Genomic DNA, 23,638 nt, shown 5'->3' on the forward strand with positions numbered 1-23,638 from the left:
AAAAAAGTGAGAGGAAAAACATGGAAATATTTACATATAACTTATCTTTTATTCAAAGTGTGCCTTAGAAATTCCATGGCTTTAAATTAGGTAGACGACAATCGGAACAGTGTGGTAAGATTGATGACAGACAGAATGCAGAAAATCAATATGGCGTTCTTTGCTGACGCTCAGATCAAACAGCACTGATGGATATGTGTCTAGTCGAGGCACATCTGCTTTGAGAAAGTGGCTCATGATACAAGGAGATAGAAATCGGGAACACAACTTGGCCATTGTTCTCAAGCTCCCTGGCTTTAAAGAGCCTTCCACACAAGCCTCGCCTCGAGGCAAGGAAGGCCAATGACATCAAGTGTATTCAGTTCACAAGGAGGCATGTTGAGGAAATTTGAGTCATGGTTTGGGTAGGCCCTCTGGAGGTCTTCTCCCCACACCAGAGTCGCTGTTGCTTGGATAACAGCGAGTGCTATCGTTAACTGCTAATTTAATTAACTTCATTAACTGAAGGTGGGGAAACGGCACTTGAAATAACAAACTCACAGCACTGGAATTGCAAGCTAAGTAGAAACAAGTGTGGGAACTTGTCCATGTATGGTAAATAGATATTAGGATGGATAACCAGAAATGAATATTGGGGGGGGGGGGGGTATTTTTCGTGTACAGCATAAAACAAACAAAGCTCGAGAACGAGAGGCATGGAGGGCCTAATAATAAGATAACAAAATATCACTGATGGGTTATTAAAATACATACATACTGTTTGTATAATTCTTGAATAAATACATTTCAAAAATACATATATTTTTATCTTTTCATCTTTTTCTACAAAAATGTTAAGCTTCGAAAGCAGCTAGGTATCTTTAAAATATGGCATTAAATCACGCAGGCTTTTATCAAAGCCCTAGGACACAGTGTGATTTCCCCAAACTTCTTACACAGAAGCATTGCATACTGTCATTTTTGTCACAGCACAGGACTTCCAAACAGAAAAAAAAACACTTCCTTCTGATAGTGCAGGGAGATACGATGTAATCCCTTCATAAAACAAAATATATATTTTTTTAGAAGAACATAATTTCTCTGCTGTTGGATTCGAGCCAACTCTTTTGATGGAATATGTTAGAGTGAAACATTGCATATCTGGCGTGCCGCTGAGGGTAAATTAGGCCTCTCATAATATTCTCCTCTCTCAGACACATATTGCTCAGGCTCGGCGCTGCGGGCGACTCGGGCCGTATTTCACAGTCGACAGTCTTCAGGGTCACTGAGAAAACAAACACGCTCAATCGTCCCAGCCAAAAATACGGCCCGTCATCTGGTAGAACTTCATGTTGAAGGGCCTGTAGAAGTCCCGTAGCCTCTGCACCACCTGGGGGTCAATGTTGGGGTGGGTGCGGCCTTTGGTTTTGCCCAGGCAGTGGGGCTTGCTGCTGCCCTCGGCCTTCTTGAGGCAGGGGAAGCCCTTGGTCTGGTTGAAGTAAAAGTGTTTGTCTGTGATGATCCTCTTGAGCCCCAGGAAGTCCTGCACGCGGCCCAGCTCTCCAGCCGGGTCGCTGATCAGCCGCTCTCCGCTCACGAACAGGATCTGCTCCATGGGGAAGTACTGCAGCCAGTTGTCCAGGTGCTTGGCGTAGATGCCGATCTGGACGGCGCTCCACGAGGTGTCGATGAGGCCCGTAGTCCTGTTTTTGAAGGTCAGGCTCTCGAAGGAGGGAATGTCAGGCTTCTTGGACAGCGTCTGGGTGTAGTCGGAGATGGCCCTGGTGACCGGGTCGCGCACCACCACAATCAGCTTGGTGTCCCGGGACATGGCGGCGATCCTGGCCGGAGCCTCTCTGGTCACAAAGTAGCTGGGGGTTTTCTCCATGGTGATCTGGCCCTCCAGGGTCTTGGGCATCAGCTCCCTGAGAAGAGGGAAAGTGGAAAGAGATGGGGAAAAGGAAGTGAAGAATTTGTTTGACCTGCGCTCCTCACTGAAACACATTTGTCAACTCTCACAATTGTGCAGCCACTCTTGTTACAATAAACATTCCAGCTGGATGAACTGTGTCATCAGAAATGTATAATCCCATCAATCAAGAATAACATTTGAAACTGTTTGTTTATAGCAGTTTATTTATTTAGTCTTTACCGGGTGTCTGTGTCTCCAAGCTCAATTAACTGCCAAGAGGTGTGACCAAATGTTTCAGAGCAGCAGCGCCCAGGCTCTTCTCTGCATGTATTGACATTCTTGCAGTCATCAAGTGTTTCTTAATGTAGTCTAAGGGCTTATGAAATCAAGAGGGGCTTTCGTCTGGCTCCATTTGAAAGTAGGTATTCCACACTACTCCAATATGACATGTCAATCTCTATACGGTACATATGGTATGGCTGCTTATAAAATATTGATACTTGAGCCTCTCAGCCCTCTCAGCATGCTGTAATTGATCATCACCTGCTTGTCTTTCACCATCTGCAATGAATGGTGGAAGAACATCCAAAAAATTACCGCAACACCACAAGTTCCACAATGGAACGTGTGTTTTTCGCCTCACATGATTGTAGCTGTGTTTATGCTTTCATATTGTATTTATTTGAAACACGATTTGTAAAATGACTATGTTTGTAGGTGTTATAAACAGTTCCACTTGAGCAGCCGGGGCATACGGTGAAGTAACTAGTCATAAAGACTGATATTCTAAATGTCTCGGGCCTCGGCCTCTATGAAATTAAACCCTGGCGATGAAAGAACGCCCATAAATCCCACCTCAAATATTTACAGCAACAAAGTTCAACCGGGCAAACCCCGAGTGATAACATTTGGTTGCAGACTTTACTCGGCAACATTCCCTCATGTGTGCTCGTGTCCTTTTCCACCGCGGATACAGAAAGTGGATGAGAAGAAACAAGCTAATCCATTCGCCCATGACACTCATCCACTCCTACTCCTCTCCTCTCTCCTCTCTCGCCTCTCTCCTCTTTCATTTGGCCCCAGCGCCTCTAGGACAGTGACCTGAAGCAAAGCGGGGAAGAGCAGCCCATGAATGATTAACGCGCCCTCCCTCTGCCATTTAGAGCCTCTGCAGAATACAGCTTTAACATTCAGCAAAGTACAGAATGCACGCCTCAATTATTCATCCACCTGGCTGCTGCTGCTGCTTAAAGCCAGGCCTGGCTGCTGCTTAAAGCCAGGCCTGGCTGCTGCCGCTGCTTAAAGCCAGGCCTGGCTGCTGCCGCTGCATAAAGCCAGGCCTGGCTGCTGCTGCTGCTTAAAGCCAGGCCAGGCTGCTGCTTAAAGCCAGGCCTGGCTGCTGCTGCTTAAAGCCAGGCCTGGCTGCTGCTTAAAGCCAGGCCTGGCTGCTGCTGCTGCTTAAAGCCAGGCCTGGCTGCTGCTTAAAGCCAGGCCTGGCTGCTGCCGCTGCATAAAGCCAGGCCTGGCTGCTGCCGCTGCTTAAAGCCAGGCCAGGCTGCTGCTGCTGCTTAAAGCCAGGCCTGGCTGCTGCCGCTGCTTAAAGCCAGGCCTGGCTGCTGCCACTGCTTAAAGCCAGGCCTGGCTGCTGCCGCTGCTTAAAGCCAGGCCTGGCTGCTGCCGCTGCTTAAAGCCAGGCCTGGCTGCTGCTGCTGCTTAAAGCCAGGCCTGGCTGCTGCTGTTGCTTAAAGCCAGGCCTGGCTGCCACTGCTTAAAACCAGGCCTGGCTGCTGCTGCTTGAAGCTAGGCCTGGCTGCCACTGCTTAAAACCAGGCCTGGCTGCTGCTTAAAACCAGGCCTGGCTGCTGCTGCTGCTTAAAACCAGGCCTGGCTGCTGCTGCTTGAAGCTATGCCTGGCTGCCACTGCTTAAAACCAGGTCTGGCTGCCACTGCTTAAAACCAGGTCTGGCTGGCGCTGCTTAAAGCCAGGCCTGGCTGCTGCTGCTCAAAACCAGGCCTGGCTGCTGCTGCTGCTTAAAGCCAGGCCTGGCTGCCACTGCTTAAAACCAGGCCTGGCTGCCGCTGCTTGAAGCTAGGCCTGGCTGCCACAGCTTAAAACCAGGCCTGGCTGCTGCTGCTGCTTAAAACCAGGTATGGCTGCTGCTGCTGCTTAAAACCAGGCCTGGCTGCTGCTGCTGCTTAAAGCCAGGCCTGGCTGCCACTGCTTAAAACCAGGCCTGGCTGCCGCTGCTTGAAGCTAGGCCTGGCTGCCACTGCTTAAAACCAGGCCTGGCTGCTGCTGCTGCTTAAAACCAGGTCTGGCTGCTGTTGCTGCTCAAAACCAGGCCTGGCTGCTGCTGCTGCTTAAAGCCAGGCCTGGCTGCCACTGCTTAAAACCAGGTCTGGCTGCCGCTGCTTGAAGCTAGGTCTGGCTGCCACTGCTTAAAACCAGGCTTGGCTGCTGCTGCTGCTTAAAAACAGGTCTGGCTGGCGCTGCTTAAAACCAGGCCTGGCTGCTGCTGCTGCTTAAAACCAGGCCTGGCTGCCACTGCTTAAAACCAGGCCTGGCTGCTGCTGCTGCTTAAAACCAGGTCTGGCTGGCGCTGCTTAAAACCAGGCCTGGCTGCTGCTGCTGCTTAAAACCATGTCTGGCTGCCACTGCTTAAAACCAGGCCTGGCTGCTGCTGCTGCTTAAAACCAGGCCTGGCTGCCACTGCTTGAAGCTAGGCCTGGCTGCCACTGCTTAAAACCAGGTCTGGCTGCCACTGCTTAAAACCAGGTCTGGCTGGCGCTGCTTAAAGCCAGGCCTGGCTGCTGCTGCCCAAAACCAGGCCTGGCTGCTGCTGCTTAAAGCCAGGCCTGGCTGCTGCTTAAAGCCAGGACTGGTGGTGACAAAGTGGCCTGGGCTGCTCCCAGGCTAGATGCAGTTTGCTGGCCATGACAGAACTACTGAGGCCCTCTGAACTCTTCTACAAAACGTGGAGAGAGAAGATGGCTCGATGCTTCAATCTGCGGTCGTTAATTAGTCGTTTACCAGCAGGTCGTTTATTAGCCATTTACCAGCACGTTCAGAGAAAAGACAGCTCTCTCCTGCCCCCAAGCCACTTCTCCCGATGCGACGGCCGGTGTCTTTCTGCCTTGCAAACAGGCTGGTAAACAATCATGCTCCATTGAACATACACAGAACTGAATGAGACAGAGGCTCCGATGAACATACACAGAACTGAATGAGAGAGAGGGCACCGAGACCTTTGCTGGGGCCAAGCTTTACACAGAGGGAGTGCATCTCCACAAGACACCAACTGTCATCCTCAATGAAATGGCTGCTTTCGCTGATGGCCTTGCGCTTTCTCATGCAACACTCCCAACATTTTCTTTGACCACTTTTACAAAGAAAAGATGCATTGTGAAAAACAGAACTACTAGTCTATGTGTGAGACAGAATTAAAAGCCATGTCTAAATCAGTGGTGTGGTGTGTCCCCCTCCCCACTTCTAAACGTTCAGTTCAATGTCAACAGATGCATCCGGTCAGTATCCTCCTGAGTGGAGCTAATCTGGCAACCACAGACCACACGGTCAGCACAAGGGAGGGTGATGCTAGGGAAGCGGTCGATAAGAGCAAGTGCGGTGACACAGGTGTGCTGATGTCTTGACATCCACCCGCAATGCCGGCTGCTGCCTGACCTCCTCCGCTGCTCTGGGTATCAGTAACCTCTCTGCTGCCTGACCTCCACTGCTCTGGGTATCAGTAACCTCTCTGCTGCCTGACCTCCACTGCTCTGGGTATCAGTAATCTCTCTGCTGCCTGACCTCCTCTGCTCTGGGTATCAGTAACCTCTCTGCTGCTCTGGGTATCAGTAACCTCTCTGCTGCTCTGTGTATCAGTAACCTCTCTGCCGCCTGACCTCCACTGCTCTGGGTATCAGTAACCTCTCTGCTGCCTGACCTCCACTGCTCTGGGTATCAGTAACCTCTCTGCCGCCTGACCTCCACTGCTCTGGGTATCAGTAACCTCTCTGCCACCTGACCTCCACTGCTCTGGGTATCAGTAACCTCTCTGCTGCCTGACCTCCACTGCTCTGGGTATCAGTAACCTCTCTGCTGCTCTGGGTATCAGTAACCTCTCTGCTGCCTGACCTCCACTGCTCTGGGTATCAGTAACCTCTCTGCTGCCTCACCTCCACTGCTCTGGGTATCAGTAACCTCTCTGCTGCCTGACCTCCACTGCTCTGGGTATCAGTAACCTCTCTGCTGCCTCACCTCCACTGCTCTGGGTATCAGTAACCTCTCTGCTGCCTGACCTCCACTGCTCTGGGTATAAGTAACCTCTCTGCTGCCTGACCTCCACTGCTCTGGGTATCAGTAACCTCTCTGCCACCTGACCTCCACTGCTCTGGGTATCAGTCACCTCTCTGCTGCCTGACCTCCACTGCTCTGGGTATCAGTAACCTCTCTGCTGCCTGACCTCCACTGCTCTGGGTATCAGTAACCTCTCCTCCAGCTGTACGGGAAGAGGGACAAGGCTCCCTTCCTCTCACATTAGTCTGAGGAGTACGCACTCAGAGCCCAGACTCACACTGCAGGATGGCGTCCTAAAACAACACCCCCGTGTTACCGCCGGCTTGGTCGGGACGGGCGTCCACACAGGCACAATTGGCCGTGTCTGAGGGTGGGAAGCCGGGTTAACTGGGCGAAATTAGCAAATTTGCGTGTTGAGATTACATATAAAGTCAATGCAAACACGCGAGCAGACGCCGTTTTCCCCCGGGCAGCGAAATTGCGTGGCACGTCTCTCATACGCTCATTCGATTAAGTTGAAATTTTTCAACTTTGGCAAACAATTCATGCAGTCAAACTCGAGCGAGTGAAGCTTTTTGTTGCCTTGGTGTGAACATCCACCAGGGAACCAGGAACATCCATAAGGGTATGTGTCCTGGTCGCTGCACTACTGCCTCTTTTGGTCGGTCATCGGCGCCTGTTCAGGAGGAAAGGGGAGCTGAAGGGAATAGCGTGATCCTCCCAAGCGCTACGTCCTGCCGGTGAAACTCCTCGCTGTCAGGTGAAAAGAAGCACCTGGCCGCTGCACGTTTCAAAGGAACTTTCCCCAGATTGGGGGTGGAGCAACGAACGGGACAGGGAATTGCCCAAGTAAAATTGGGGAGAAAATGGGAAAAATTTCAGAAAAAAAAGTGAAATGGGGGATCCTAGATGCTGGCGTGCAGGTAGCCATCCTGAGTGTCTGTTTATTGATGACACGCTGGTTTGGGAATCACCAGGCTCTCAAGCAACTAGCAAACCGATCTTTACCCCCAACTATACGATGCAAAAAAAAAAGCTTTATGAAAAAGAAATGAGTTTGTTCTAAAGGAAGCATCCATATTTGATAGCGTGCATCTTGCTTGTTGTGTGGTCTCTGCACTCACAGCGGTGTGGCGTTGCAGGGGCACTCGAGGGGGATTTTTCGGGGTCAATGGTGTGTGCGGGGTTATGGCGTGCAACGTGAAGCCATGTTTGGAAGGCACTGAGCAATCTGATATTCTGGTTGATGTAAATTTTATAGTTATTGGAAGAAAGGTTTCACTGTTCCTCTGTGGGGTTTAGTCATGTAAAACGGATACCAGTAAGCACTAAGCTCCAACCTTGTTCTCCTGTGAAACAAAAACGTCTGAACATCTGCATTAAGCAGAGAGAAAGACAGATATAGACAAAGAGCTTAAATTCTTCACTATTAGTGTTGGATGGACCAATAAGGAACCTTTGGGTTTATGTGGACTACGCAAGAGTATTTCTTTCCATTGTAGAGCAGCATGCAGTTCTTTCTTTCTAATGAAACTTTATTAGGTGATGTAACAGATGACAAACCTTCCAAGGTCCTGAGATTTACTGCAGTACCAAAGCCTCCTTTGAAGTCTTCATCGGGCTGTTAAAATACGACTCCCTAAGCAGAAAGCACTACTGATGCATGAAACACAGGCCGCAGGATTCACTCACCAAACAATGTACACACCCAGTTCCAAGCAAGAAACACAGCACACCAACCCAGGTCTCTTTCATACAATCGAATTTACTGCTTAGGCCTAAATTTAGGCTCTGCAGAGAAAATGAAATCGATTTAATATGACTGGGAAATGTATGACACAACAAATAGGCACGGATCGTGTACAGTATGTGACAGAACATGGCACATGCTGTACTTGGAAAGCATCCTCTCATATGGAACCAACTAGGCGGGGTCGGATGCCAGGACTCGTTCGGGCAACTCTATTCCCTGTTAAAACACAAATTCCAAGGCGCACGGTAACGGTGTAGCACATCACTCAATGCGCCCTTTGTACGCTTGTCTATAAAATAACCGCTTCGGAATAAGGGGCCTGATGCATCACTGCGTTCGCTTCCCCACTGCACACATTTCACTCGCAAATCCACCTCATATACTCAACTCTGCCCTCATATACACATGGTGACTCACGTCTGCCTGCTGCGTACAGAAATGGCGAAAAACGTTCCTGTCTAAATGCACCATGAGGTCTTATTCACCGTAAAGTTTAACCGAGCGCATGCGCAATATGACGGTATGAACTGTGAGTTAGGGGGAAGTAAGACAAACTAACAAGCGATCAACTCAGAATGAGCCGTTTCCTGGCGTTATCCCGGACCTTTGAGAGAGGGGCTTGGATCGGGGCCAATGTCTTGTCAATTGACGGGAGCTGTAAAGACAGAGAGGCAAGTGGGCATGAGTGCTGTCCACTTCTCCCCCGCAAGCCTTTCATTCATGCTGCCTCCTCCAGCAGGGAGGCCTGGCAGGCAGACATACACCCCCACAGTGTTCCCCCTGCCACCACCACCAGATAATCATCTTGTAATTGGCTCAATATTTTGTGCTGTTTGCAGGGGAAGCGAGGGCCAGCGCCGCTCTCGGTGGCTTCGGCTCACCAGACATTTTCCAGGTCAGTGGATGTTAGCGGAGGTCAGAGAGAGAGGAGGAGGAGGAGGAGGAGGAGGAGGAGGAAGGGGTGATGGGGGTGATTTAGAGTAATGACTGCTGTGTGGCGATGAGAAAGCCAGCTCCTCTAGGGGCATGCTTTCCTGCTCCGTCAACCTGCTGCAGCGTAGCCCCTTACCTGCAGGTAACACTACATTACAGCATAGACCCTTACCTGCAGGTAACACTACATTACAGCGTAGACCCTTACCTGCAGGTAACACTACATTGCAGCGTAGATCCTTACCTGCAGGTAACACTACATTACAGCATAGACCCTTACCTGCAGGTAACACTACATTACAGCGTAGCCCCTTACCTGCAGGTAACACTACATTACAGCATAGTCCCTTACCTGCAGGTAACACTACATTACAGCGTAGACCCTTACCTGCAGGTAACACTACATTACAGAGTAGACCCTTACCTGCAGGTAACACTACATTACAGCGTAGCCCCTTACCTGCAGGTAACACTACATTACAGCATAGACCCTTACCTGCAGGTAACACTACATTACAGCGTAGACCCTTACCTGCAGGTAACACTACATTACAGCGTAGCCCCTTACCTGCAGGTAACACTACATTACAGCGTAGACCCTTACCTGCAGGTAACACTACATTACAGCGTAGACCCTTACCTGCAGGTAACACTACATTACAGCGTAGACCCTTACCTGCAGGTAACACTACATTACAGCGTAGACCCTTACCTGCAGGTAACACTACATTACAGCGTAGTCCCTTACCTGCAGGTAACACTACCAGGCACGTGCACACATAGACATGAAAGGGGGCTTGAGCCCCTGCCTTTTTTTCAGTCTGTGAAAAGTGCCCTATTTATTATTATTTTTTATTATTATTATTATTATTATTATTATTTTTTTTTTATTATTATAATACATTTTTTATTTTCATTCCAACAACACATGAACAAAACAAACAGCTCAGACACATTAAAAAATAAAATAAAAAGTGCCCTTTCCTGACCATGAATGCATTTCTAATGGTGCTTTGTATGGAATTGCCCTTTCCATGCCGTCACTGAAGGCAGCATTCAAAGAGAAATGCCTTTTCCGAGCTCTCTTGGCCTTGAATGCACCATTTGTAATAGGCCTCTGCATGGAGCAGTGTTTTTCTAAAATGCCCCTGAAGGCACCAACCCAAAAATGAACCCAAAAATGAATGAATAAATAAATACATAAATAAATAAACCACCCAATAAATAAATAACCAAAATATAGGGAACAAATGCAGAATTGTTGCTCTTGAAAATATTTTTTACTTTACACTATTGGAAAGGGATGTTGTGTTGTTGAATCCGCAAAAAATAAAAAAAATTCTAATACACCTTATCTAAATCTTCTGTCTTGCTTTTTAGAATTATGGTTAAAATGCATGGTATATTACAAGCCTCACTCAGTATCGTTCAATGTTTCTGCCTGTGTTGCTATCTGTTGTAGTACAACAACCTAAAGGGAGAAAAGGAGCAAATACATATTGATGCTTAAATGATTTCACAACAGTATTGCAACAGCATGCAACTTATACTAATATTATTCAGTTATGGAGTTATTTTTCCGTGACAAGTCTCATCCTAAAATGAGATATTCCTCTAAATCTGGTTAAAATCGGAATATTTAAAATGAGTTATACCCCTAAATTGGCCTTCAAATTGCCTCAAATTTGTAGTGCCCTTTTATGAATTTGAGCCCCTGCCCCTCTAATGTTCTGTGCACGTCCCTGAACACTACATTACAGCGTAGCCCCTTACCTGCAGGTAACACTACATTGCAGCGTAGACCCTTACCTGCAGGTAACACTACATTACAGCGTAGACCCTTACCTGCAGGTAACACTACATTACAGCGTAGACCCTTACCTGCAGGTAACACTACATTACAGCGTAGACCCTTACCTGCAGGTAACACTACATTGCAGCGTAGCCCCTTACCTGCAGGTAACACTACATTACAGCGTAGCCCCTTACCTGCAGGTAACACTACATTACAGCGTAGCCCCTTACCTGCAGGTAACACTACATTACAGCATAGACCCTTACCTGCAGGTAACACTACATTACAGCATAGACCCTTACCTGCAGGTAACACTACATTACAGCGTAGAACCTTACCTGCAGGTAACACTACATTACAGCGTAGACCCTTACCTGCAGGTAACACTACATTACAGAGTAGACCCTTACCTGCAGGTAACACTACATTACAGCATAGCCCCTTACCTGCAGGTAACACTACATTACAGCGTAGACCCTTACCTGCAGGTAACACTACATTACAGCGTAGACCCTTACCTGCAGGTAACACTACATTACAGCGTAGACCCTTACCTGCAGGTAACACTACATTACAGCGTAGACCCTTACCTGCAGGTAACACTACATTACAGCATAGACCCTTACCTGCAGGAACACTACATTACAGCATAGACCCTTACCTGCAGGTAACACTACATTACAGCGTAGACCCTTACCTGCAGGTAACAGTACATTACAGCATAGACCCTTACCTGCAGGTAACACTACATTACAGCGTAGACCCTTACCTGCAGGTAACACTACATTACAGCGTAGACCCTTACCTGCAGGTAACACTACATTACACCGTAGCCCCTTACCTGCAGGTAACACTACATTACAGCGTAGACCCTTACCTGCAGGTAACACTACATTACAGCATAGCCCCTTACCTGCAGGTAACACTACATTACAGCGTAGACCCTTACCTGCAGGTAACACTACATTACAGCATAGCCCCTTACCTGCAGGTAACACTACATTACAGCGTAGCCCCTTACCTGCAGGTAACACTACATTACAGCGTAGACCCTTACCTGCAGGTAACACTACGTTACAGCGTAGACCCTTACCTGCAGGTAACACTACATTACAGCGTAGACCCTTACCTGCAGGTAACACTACATTACAGCGTAGACCCTTACCTGCAGGTAACACTACATTACAGCGTAGACCCTTACCTGCAGGTAACACTACATTACAGCGTAGACCCTTACCTGCAGGTAACACTACATTACAGCGTAGACCCTTACCTGCAGGTAACACTACATTACACTGCCATACATAAAGGCATGCAAGAGGAGACATATGATGTGAGATGGACAAGGTCTGCAAATACCTCTGGGTTTCCCACTGTAATCACTAATGAATGACAAAAAGCCAAGTGTGCTATCAAATCAAATTGACCTCCCTTTCATCATCATACTGTTATTTTATTACTATACTATACTTTTATATATTTTTATATTTTTAAGCGGTGCAACCACTTCTATGAGTGACTTTGTCAGTATGAGCACAAGAGTTCACCTGAGATGTAGTCACCTGGAAGGGGTTAGGGTTAGGCAGTTGTGAAAAGTCACCCGGGCGAATCCATCTCGTGCTCCTGTGTAGGACAACTGTGATGTACAACTGTGATGTCACTCGAGCAACTGTGATCTTAGCTTAGTCACAATTTGTGATGGAAGTGATGTCACTCGGGCAGTTTTTTGTGTGTGTGTGTGTGTGTGTGTGTGTGTGTGTGTGTGTGTGTGTTGAATGCATTTGCAATTGCTCAACTGTGATGTCACCCGAGATTTGGGTCTGGATCGAAGAGGGTGTGTGTGATCAGCTGCTCTGGGTGGTGAGAGATCCAGCTCTCGAGCACTGAGGGATTACAGGTGTGAGCTCCCCACAAGCATGAGCTCCATCAGGATAAGCATCCTCTCTACGACCCTACAGCTTCAGTCATGCAGGATCCTCTCTACGACCCTACAGCTTTAGTCCTACAGGATCCTCTCTACGACCCTACAGCTTTAGTCCTGCAGGATCCTCTCTACGACCCTACAGCTTTAGTCCTACAGGATCCTCTCTACGACCCTACAGCTTCAGTCATGCAGGATCCTCTCTACGACCCTACAGCTTTAGTCCTACAGGATCCTCTCTACGACCCTACAGCTTCAGTCCTGCAGGATCCTCTCTACGACCCTACAGCTTTAGTCCTACAGGATCCTCTCTACGACCCTACAGCTTCAGTCATGCAGGATCCTCTCTACGACCCTACAGCTTCAGTCATGCAGGATCCTCTCTACGACCCTACAGCTTCAGTCCTGCAGGATCCTCTCTACGACCCTACAGCTTTAGTCCTACAGGATCCTCTCTACGACCCTACAGCTTCAGTCATGCAGGATCCTCTCTACGACCCTACAGCTTCAGTCATGCAGGATCCTCTCTACGACCCTACAGCTTCAGTCCTACAGGATCCTCTCTACGACCCTACAGCTTCAGTCATGCAGGATCCTCTCTACGACCCTACAGCTTTAGTCCTGCAGGATCCTCTCTACGACCCTACAGCTTCAGTCCTACAGGATCCTCTCTACGACCCTACAGCTTCAGTCCTGCAGGATCCTCTCTATGACCCTACAGCTTTAGTCCTACAGGATCCTCTCTACGACCCTACAGCTTCAGTCATGCAGGATCCTCTCTACGACCCTACAGCTTCAGTCATGCAGGATCCTCTCTACGACCCTACAGCTTTAGTCCTGCAGGATCCTCTCTACGACCCTACAGCTTCAGTCATGCAGGATCCTCTCTACGACCCTACAGCTTCAGTCCTGCAGGATCCTCTCTATGACCCTACAGCTTCAGCCCTACAGGATCCTCTCTACGACCCTACAGCTTCAGTCATGCAGGATCCTCTCTACGACCCTACAGCTTCAGTCCTGCAGGATCCTCTCTACGACCCTACAGCTTCAACCCTACAGGATCCTCTCTACGACCCTACAGCTTCAGATAGGCGGCTCTCCATTATAGTCGTTGAAAATCCATACAGGCCAATAATAATCAAGATTCAAGATTCAAGATTTTTATTGTCACTCCGTGGTACAAGTATCACGTGTGAAATTCTTGTACTGTGGACTCCGTTTACAACATAGTACAAATATAACAGGGCATATGAGTGCAAAAACAACAAGAGACACAACAAGCAATAAGGCAGTAGAGTGATAGGACAAGTCAGAGACAGTGGCATATTCACTGCACATAGGTGCACATGTCATGTGCATACTTTAGACGTGCTTAAACATTTTAAATTCGACGTATTTGACGTACAGGTGCAAATAGCATATACCTAATTAAACATACAATGATCATTCATAAATTGACCCTAAAAGCACCCAAAGCAATAAGCATGTATTTTTCAAAATGTTGAACAAATATTGAAATGATTGAAAGTTTCTCCTACAGTTTTGACTTTGAAAAGGCTTTGGCCTGAAAGGGCTGCATTCTAGCAAGCAAGACATAAGTAGCTCTACAGTGAAGCAGCTGACGCAAATTTGGTCAGAATCAATCGGCATGATGGAAAAAATAGTTGCACTTCTACTTCAAGATCACCAGGATTTTGTGTTGTGTACAGCTCCTTATTCTGTGGGAAACATGTTATTGAAACAAAACCTCCTCATGCAACTGGCATTTTTGGGAAACTTAAAAATAATGTGGGCTATGTTCAGGGGAACAGTGGGAGGAATTGGAGTGGTGCGTGGGAACTGCAGGGGGTAGGAAGCAATTTTGAGAGGGACACAATTACTAGATAAGGAAGAGTCATCTCTTCTTGGAAAAAAAACATGGGAGGACAGGGCCTACCGTTTCCCTCAGGGAAATGACAAGGCTTTGATAAAGAATAAGTAGGGCCAGGAAAGGAACCCTGCATTACACTGGGGACACAGATAACACACTGGGGACACAGATAACAGAGATTAACAAAGTCACTGCGGATGTCAAACATTGAAAATGTCGGCTGTAGCAAACAAACAAAAACGCGTCACTGTCAGATCGATGATTGTGCATGTTTCAAATTAAACAGAAGGGTTTGAATGGGTTGCGTGAACCTTACTGAGCACAACATTGAGCTGACACTTGCAACATGATCTTGCTGAACACAATGGATATTGAATGGGGGGGGGGGGATGACAAAAGCTACAAAAGCAACAGTTGTATCGTGCAAAACAATGACGGAGAGTTATGCAACATGGCAAACGGGGACCAGTCCGTCCCCTGGTACAAACACACTGGGCACACAAGGCTCACATAGCTATTTGTGTTGTCTAGTCTCATTTGTGTTAGAGCCAGTCACACACAAGCTGCTGAGAGCATTCAGACAAGGACTTCTAACCTCAAACACAAGGGCAGAAAAAAGCCGCGCTGGCCTCCTGCCACTGCAACATGGAAATCTCTTGATCTCTTGTCTGGCTGCACTCGGAAAATCGCAATTTTTTCATCTATACTCAAATATTACAGAACTCATAAATTCTGGCTGGAAAAGAAAAAATTTTTATCTGGCCTATAAATTGTATTACTGGGTCAGAATTGATGATAAATGGGGTGCTGGAATAATAGTGTATCTTGCACTGAAGTAAAAAAAAAAAAAAAAGTGCGGGGAGGAGAAAAAAGATTTTTATTTCTATTTTTCATCAAATCTTGTGCAAATCAATCTCCCTGCTGGACACTTTCCTTGCCAGTGAGCATTGGCTGTTTTCCTCCCCTCTTTTCTTTCCATATAACAACCGCTATGCGATTTAGTAAAAAATTTATAGAGTTAGCTTTGCAGTATGTTCTTATAAATTTATCAGCAGTGTTTTAAGCGGAGCCCTTTTTTTCTCCTGGTGCTGAGTGTGAGTCCCCAGTTTATTGCGTAAGGGGAGAAAATAAGCTTTATCTTTGTGGCAACTTGCTTGTGAATTATTCACCCTCCCTAACTGTGGCGGAAGAGTGGCTGAGGGAGGCGAAGAGGCTACGGGCGCTACACTCCAACACCATCTGAGAGGCTGAGGGAGGCGAAGAGGCTACGGGCGCTACACTCCAACACCATCTGAGAACTCCTCAAAGCTTTTAGACGCAGACTAACACTCCGCTCACTTACAGCTCCAGACTGCATGTGATCAGAGAGGGGAGCGCGCTGGTGAAGAGTGGATTGGGTGAAAGGGGAGAGAGAGTGATGAGGGAGACAGGGAGAGAAGAAATAGACAGAAAGGGAGTCTAATGTATCGTCCAACCCAGCTGACATCTTGGACTTTCCTCGTCCCATTTCCACTGACTGGAAATAAAATGAGCGTTTTTGTTGTTTTTGCATGTATGGGGAGTTATGCTCAACTCCTATCCTACCATCAAACCATGCCTCCTTCAAGCCCCCTCCTGTCTATTTGTCACTTTTAAGATACAGTATGTCATGTCTTGCTGGGTTTTGCCGTGGTCTACTGATGAGCCACAGTGTTCCCCAGTGTATTTTTGTTGTTGACAAATAACCTTATTTTGGGCTCAAAGTCCTCAAAATAAGCTGTTGGTAAAAACGGGTATTGACGTCAGCCATTATAATGGTCTGACGAGGCCGTTAGCCGTTAGCTAACTCAGTGTTCACCAGGCTCAAAACACAGCGATAATAACTTTTAACCAGTTAGAGTCACGCTCTTTCCATAAAGTCCATCAGCTTGGCTGGTTTGTTGACAATAAGCAATATTTTGGCTTCTAAAATAACCTTGTTTTTTTTTACGGAGATATGACCAGAAATGGTATGGCCGCCACTTCCGTTTTATCGCAGACAAAGAGTTTACTGAAGACAAGACGCTGTTCTGCTTCTTTTACAACAGCGCCTGCAGTCATTATGTTGCAGTGTAACAAACTACAACAGGTTTCGGTTCTTATCGATGTAAGCTCTTTGGCACAGATGGTTACGTGCGTTTTCATAGAAAATCAACAGTCATACAGGTAGTGAAAAACTGACTGGAGGGAGGCTATAAGGAGCCTTAAGGCCTTGGCCACACTGATCCGTGGTGTCTGTCCGTGTGCGTTCATTTCTCTGTTCACTTCCATTCATTTTCAATGACAGCTGTCCGACTGTCCGTGGAGCACTCAGAAGTAGGGATGGGAATTGATAAGATTTTAGCGATTCCGATTCCATTTTCGATTCTGCTTATCGATCCAATTCCTTATCGATTCTCTTATCAATTCTCATTGGGCAAGGGAAAAAAAAGACTACAAACGGGTTTATTAACATTAATTTTCTTTTATATTATTATTATTATAATTATGAATTATTATTCAGCTCTGAGATCAGATTGCTCTTTTCAATCCCATACCAAGCAGGGATCAGTGTCTGTTAAACTGGCTCTGTTTGGGGGTTTGTATTTTGGGTGGAGCATCTTTGTCATCTCCCTATAGAAAATATATAGTGGGAATGAATGAAACAGAACTAGTGGTTAGAATTATAACAACATGCAACTTTGACATTTTACTTTAGCTGGCATGTCAGACAAACTAGTCACTGCTCGGACGGTGACATTTGTTTACCCTCGGCTCGGTCATTTTACTCTTCCCTGCCTGGGTGAATGGAGGGGCTAGAGGTGCACAAGAAGTACTCGCTGCAGCCTCTGACCTAGAGCGCCTACCAGCCGACAGGGTCTGGAGGAGTTTACTCTCTATTATAAACAGATGGCGCGCTAACGTTAGCCGCGCTGCTGTTAGCCACGTTATCGTCACTCCGTAGCACATCAAAAACGTGATATTCCTCCAAAATTATTGCATGCTGTGTGGACAAATGTTTCTGCATATTGCTAGTATTTCCCCCCTTTGACGAAATAGAGGTTTTGCAAGCATTGCAAGTGGCACTGTGGTCATCGTTTTGCTTCTGCCTAGACGCCATGGTGGCTGCGGTCTGTAAACAAAACAAGGCTGCGTTGCGTGCGTGTCGCAGCGTGTGACGTCATCGCGCATGGAATCGATAGTGGAATTGTTAAGGAATTTTCCAAGGAATTGATCCACTGGGACCCGGTTCTCAACAAGAACCGGTTCTCGATTCCCATCCCTACTCAGAAGCGTACGTATCCAGAAAATTTGCATACGTTTTGATGGACAGAAAGTTGAAGAGGGATGAACTTTTTCTGGATGGACGTATAGGATGGTTGGATGGTCGGATAGTCACTGTCCGTTTAGCCAATCAGAGTCGAGGTCTCGAGAGGAGGCGTTCCGAGATTTGTTTCAACTTTTCAAAGAAGATGGCGGCCGAGGCGGTGAAGGAGGCTATAATTAATGCTGTGTACACCACTGTTGTACAACGTGATAGTCAATGTCACCATCTGATTTCACCATCTAATCTGGTCATTCGGTGGCATTTTATTGCCACATAAGTAACGTAGCGCACAGAGCTAACAGCTAGCTGACGCCAGCTTTCTTCTTCTCTCGGTTTATAGGCGGGTCGCTGACACCTTCAAGGTGCTTACCGCCACCTGCTGTACAAGTAGGTTACTTGTACATGCAACGGACATACATCTATCCGTCTATCCGTTCTGTCCATTTTCTGACGGATCAGTGTGGCCAAGGCCTTAGGCTCAAGACTTCAAACAACAATCATAACCCCATTGGGAGTGTCTATTGTCAGCCTGTGGCCTCCGGGTATGCATTCTGTGAGCAGGTTCTCAGACACAGTGTGAGCAGGTTCTCAGACACAGCACACATTACTTTTTCATATCTCTCTGACCCACTTGTTCGGAGTTACATGGAGTTTCAGACAGAGCCTTGTGGAGATGCTACTTCAATGGCATCGGCTTTGGCAACAGATCGCTGCTATTTTTCTTTCTGCCAAGTCAGTTTTCTAGGGTCTCAACGGCTTGCAGGAAATAACTTGGGTTTTAATACTCTAGCTCATTTTCAAGGTATTGTGTTTCTTGAATGTCAGCTTATATAGGTGGCTTCATTAGGGAAAATGCAAGTGCAATATCCAGGCTCTGTAGTTCCTGCTCTTGAATCTGGGAAGAAGAAAATAATAATCCCAGAACAAATGTCCTCAAACGAAACCATTTCAATAAGCATTGAAACTCCACATACAGTAGAAGCGTGATTTTGAGGAAGAAAAAGAAAAAGAGGAAAAAAGAAAGAAAATAGCTCAGTGTCAAAAGCACGAGAGCAGAATTCAATGTGAATTTGTTCAGAGCCAAATGGAAGGCTTTGCTCTGCGATAATTACCCATGACAAAAGGCGAGCGCTTTTGTCTTTGGGACCATTACCATGGTGATTTTCAAGCTGCTGAAACATTCAATGTAAACATTTCAGTCTTTGCTGAATATATACCACATAAACTGTCACTTGAAAAGACGTCCGGTTTGAGCCAAATTCCTGCCGGCGCAGAACCCGTCTGTGTGCCACTGCTGCTGATGTTGGTAGAAGAAGAAGCAATTGAAGTATTACAGCTCAGAAAAGGACATAAAAAGCTTATGATTTATAAATATTAGGGCTAAAGTCTGATAAGAGATTACCCGTCTCTAAGTCAAGCCCAGTTTCACATCCTTACTGTGAATTTCTAAGAACGCAGCCACAAAATGATGGGCTGGCAAAAAGACAATCCCACCCCCCGTCTCTCTTTGATTGTGAGGCGCACTGGCACCAGCATTCCTGAGCATGTCTCTAACTCAGGGATGGTTATTGATCTCACCAGCAAACTCTTGTCCCATGTGACCTCTTCTCCTCTTATTGGGGTGAAAACGCCCAAATAAGTTCATCCTCTCGAAGACGTTCCCTGCTTTTGTGCTGTTTAGTAAAGAAACAGCTAAAGTCGTGACATGACGGACGGTCTGTAGACTACGCTATGACCCCGCCTTTCAGCCCCACCACGTTGGTCAGCACTCCCTCTGTGATCTAATAAGGATTCCAGGAGATGGCTTATTAAAACACAGTCTTGTAAAATCAGAGATGATGGCTTCATTACAGTTATCAGTGCGGGGAAACGTGAGCAGACTCCAGAAGATGTCTCATGTACGCAAAAGCAGACGGTCGTTAAACTCTCACGGAGGTGCTTAAATGATGTTTGCTCACCAGGTTAGTGGTGGGCTCAAAATGGCAGGCTCCATTTAAGGGGAACGAAATGATTGGTGCGGCTACAAGAAAAGGCATCTACTGTAGATACGATAGCGTATTAATCAAATACGGCAGCACGCATATCTGTTATCTTATTAAGTTTAAACCACTATCATTATTTTTGTCAACGTAGCATATCCTTATCAAACGCTGCTCCATTACCTGATCCTGGTGTAAACACCCGGAGACGGTTTGGGCAGTGATGAATTGCAGCTTGTTTCAAACTCTGGCATACCTACAATCAACAATGCTTAGCTACTTTTAATCCTGAGTCGTTTCAGTTTTCGCCTGCATCTGTTTTCCATTAGAAGAGGGACATAGCAGCAGCAGGGCTCGCCGTGGCTTGTGTTTCGCCATCGCAGTCGGCTAACATCCAGTGGGGGAGCTCCTGTAAAAATGAATGAATTAGTGTCACGCTTGCTTAGGGAGGGCCGCGTAAGAAGGTTTCACTGCCGTCTCCAATTTACATTAACAAGAGGTGAGGAGAGCGCGAGCGCGCGGAGATCCACCTCGAGCATAGAAGATCATCTATTGGCATTTATCAGCCGCTACGCAGATGACAGCGCACGCAATGTTTGGTCTGTGTGGAGATTCAACGCACGGCGATGAGAGACGGAGGGAGGGCGGGCTGGGTGTGGCGCTGGCATGATTGCATGTGTGTGTGGCGGCGACAAGGTTATAAATTAGAGCATGTTTTTCACAGCACTTTGTAGCCAAACAATCCGTTGTAAAAAAGCTTTTGGAAATGATGTTATATGTTATCCTCAGAGCCATAAATCAGCAACTTAAAACATCCACAGACTCGACAATATTCACGCCACTGCAGCAGAGCCGCTGATTTCATATTCAGCTATATTTCCCTCCTAGAACCACAGCAAAGGTAAGCATGTCAATGTCCATCATTTACAGCGATGTACTGTAATTGTACTCCAAATCGTAGTGTACCACACACACACACACACACACACATGCGTGGGCGCACGCACGCGCGCGTGCGCACACACACACACACACACATGACTGAAGTAAGTACTTGACAGGTTGAAAGTCTTGTTGGCTTACTTCTGAGAGCTCTGACTGCAAACCGCCTGGGATTTTCTAAAATAGAACTTCTGAAAGGGACCCATTGTTCTGTTCAAAGGCGAACATCGAGAAGCCAAAATTAGCCAGGTAGTATCTTAGCCAACAGAGGTGGAGTAGAGGGGCTGCCAGACTTTCTCCCTGGGAATTCAGGAGATCATTGTAGTTTGTGCCCGGTCAGTTTGGAGCACCTCACGGCAGGGAATTGGTGTCGCTTTCATTCTAAATTGCATTACAACTTTTGAATTGTTCTCCTGCTTTCGAGACCCGGGAACAGAATGCAGTAAATGTCAGTAAAACATCATTTCCATATGAAATATGATAGTTATGTCGTGAAATGCAAATATTTGACAGCCAACTTTAAACATGGTTTTGGAATGGGAGCACATGAAGTCGAACAAGAGATTCTAACATTACCTAGCTGAACAAAAGTTAAGATCGCATAATGCACATAACCCACGAGCTCAGGTTTCTGTTTAGACTGTGTGTGTGTGTGTGTGTGTGTGTGTGTGTGTGTGTGTGTGTGTGTGTGTGTGTGTTGTGTGTGTGTGTGTTTGTGTGTGTGTGTGTGTGTGTGTGTGTGTGTGTGTGTGTGTGTGTCTGGGGGGGGGGGGGGGGAGGGGGCAGAAGAATGAATGAATGAATTAATTTATTTGGTGATAGGATAAAAAGAACAAAGAAGAGGACAAGCACCAAATATCAAACATAAGTTAAGAACAAACATCACAGGAAATCACCGAGGATAAAAACACAATAAAGCCCTAGGGCTTATTTCCATTGTGGTCCCCCAAAAAGTGGGTATAGATATTGGGAGTGGGTATAGGAGGAGAAGGCTGGGGATACGAGTGAAGCATCAGGCAGTATAGTAGTGTGGGGGTGTAAAAGTGATTACACGGTCTCCATGCCCTCTCCTCTCCTCTCCCCTATTCCTCTCTCTCCATCTCCTCTCTCTCTCTCTCTCTCTCTCTCTCTCTCTCTCCCTCGCTCTCTCCTCAGGCTAGGCTCAGAATACAAAGCACCTGGCAACATCACATCGTTTCTCCTCCTCGCTGTGCCAAGCCACGGCGAGCACAGCACACCGACAAGCCCTCAGCCTCTGTGCCGTCCTGCTGCCACAGCAGAGAGGGCCAGAGATCAGCATGTAGAAAAGCTCACTCTTATCGCTCCTTTCCACATCAACTCATTAGTACTCACTAGGACGTTATTAGCTCTCCTATTTAACTGTTGCCTTAATTGTCTATTTGTCGCTTGCTGTGGTTTTGTGCCCTATTTGTTGTTGCTGTGGTTTTGCACCTATTTACCTCCTGCACCTTGTCTGTAACGGAGCCCACAGCAGAAGAATTTCACACCTGCATACTCGTACAACGGAGTGACAATAAAAATCTTGAATCTTGAATTACACACAAGCTTGCAGAATCTCGCTGTTCTTCCCTCCCTAGATTGTCGTGCCAGACAGAAGCAGAGGAAGAGAAGCAGACAGAAGCAGTCGAAGATTCTGCTCCTTTACTCGCATTCAGAGGCTGTAAATATTTGATAGGATCCCCCCCTCCTCCCTCCCCTCTTTAAACATTGGGCAGAATAAATAACGAGCTTGGTAATAACTAGTTACCAACATGATTTATGCCTACCAGGGATGAGAATAAATGCAGCGTATAGGGAAGGCAGGCAGGGAGGAGTCGGGGTTAACGACATGGTCGAACGGGCGATTTCCATTTTGCGTCCCTTGCATTATCCATTAAGTAAATAGCCCGGGGAAAATGGAACTTTGCGCAGCTCGTTTCTGTCGAGGCAGCAGTGCCGCGCATAACGAACGGGTGATTTGGAGGCGCGTGAGGTCGCCGCGCGGCGCTATCAGCACCAGTTGCGTGGGCTCACGCTGCCTGCCAGCGGTTCCGGTGAGGTGGGGCGGGGCTGGACGGGGGAACAGGTTTTCGCTGAAAAGATAAGGTGAAAAATGAGGTGTTGAACGAGCCCGCTGTAGAATGTCACAGTGGGTCAAACGCCACAGAATGGCTAAAGCGGAGCCGGCGGTTGCCCCGGGGCTGAGCTCTGACCCAGAACTCAAAAGACCCCCAGTGACAAACAAGGAGGCCCCACCGTGGCCCAGCTAAAGTGAGCGTGCTACGGGAAAAACACCTCCTCTTCCTCCCTGTAAGGCTGTAGAGTATAACCTCCTCTTCCTCCCTGTAAGGCTGTAGAGTATAACCTCCTCCTCCTCCCTGTACGGCTGTAGAGTATAACCTCCTCTTCCTCCCTGTAAGGCTGTAGAGTATAACCTCCTCTTCCTCCCTGTACGGCTGTAGAGTATAACCTCCTCCTCCTCCCTGTACGGCTGTAGAGTATAACCTCCTCTTCCTCCCTGTAAGAGAGTAGAGTATAACCTCCTCCTCCTCCCTGTACGGCTGTAGAGTATAACCTCCTCTTCCTCCCTGTAAGGCTGTAGAGTATAACCTCCTCCTCCTCCCTGTACGGCTGTAGAGTATAACCTCCTCTTCCTCCCTGTAAGGCTGTAGAGTATAACCTCCTCTTCCTCCCTGTAAGGCTGTAGAGTATAACCTCCTCTTCTTCCCTGTAAGGCTGTAGAGTATAACCTCCTCTTCCTCCCTGTAAGAGAGTAGAGTATAACCTCCTCTTCCTCCTTGTAAGGCTGTAGAGTATATGTTCCCATCTGGGGAGCTGCGGGCTATTGAGGGTGCAAGATAATGTAAAGTGTAACCGAGAGCTGCATGCAGCGTCTGCGGAGCCACTGACAACGTGCTAATGTTTTAGCCTG

General features: G+C 47.2%; 1 protein-coding gene across 1 annotated transcript in view; it reads right to left on the reverse strand.

The window, feature by feature from the left end:
* Positions 1 to 1,282: 1,282 nt before the first annotated feature.
* The window catches only part of LOC310775134 (heparan sulfate glucosamine 3-O-sulfotransferase 3A1-like), a gene marked incomplete at its 3' end in the record, with an annotated part of 45,587 nt that continues 23,231 nt past the window's right edge, over positions 1,283 to 23,638 (reverse strand). Inside the window, exon 2 of the mRNA XM_083635229.1 lies at positions 1,283 to 1,904. Within this exon, the coding sequence (XP_083491355.1) occupies positions 1,283 to 1,904 (622 nt within the window). The remainder of the gene's footprint in view (positions 1,905 to 23,638) is intronic.

The sequence above is a fragment of the Poromitra crassiceps genome (assembly GCF_964638095.1).
Source record: "Poromitra crassiceps genome assembly, chromosome: 4".
Classification (NCBI taxonomy): Eukaryota; Metazoa; Chordata; class Actinopteri; order Beryciformes; family Melamphaidae; genus Poromitra; species Poromitra crassiceps.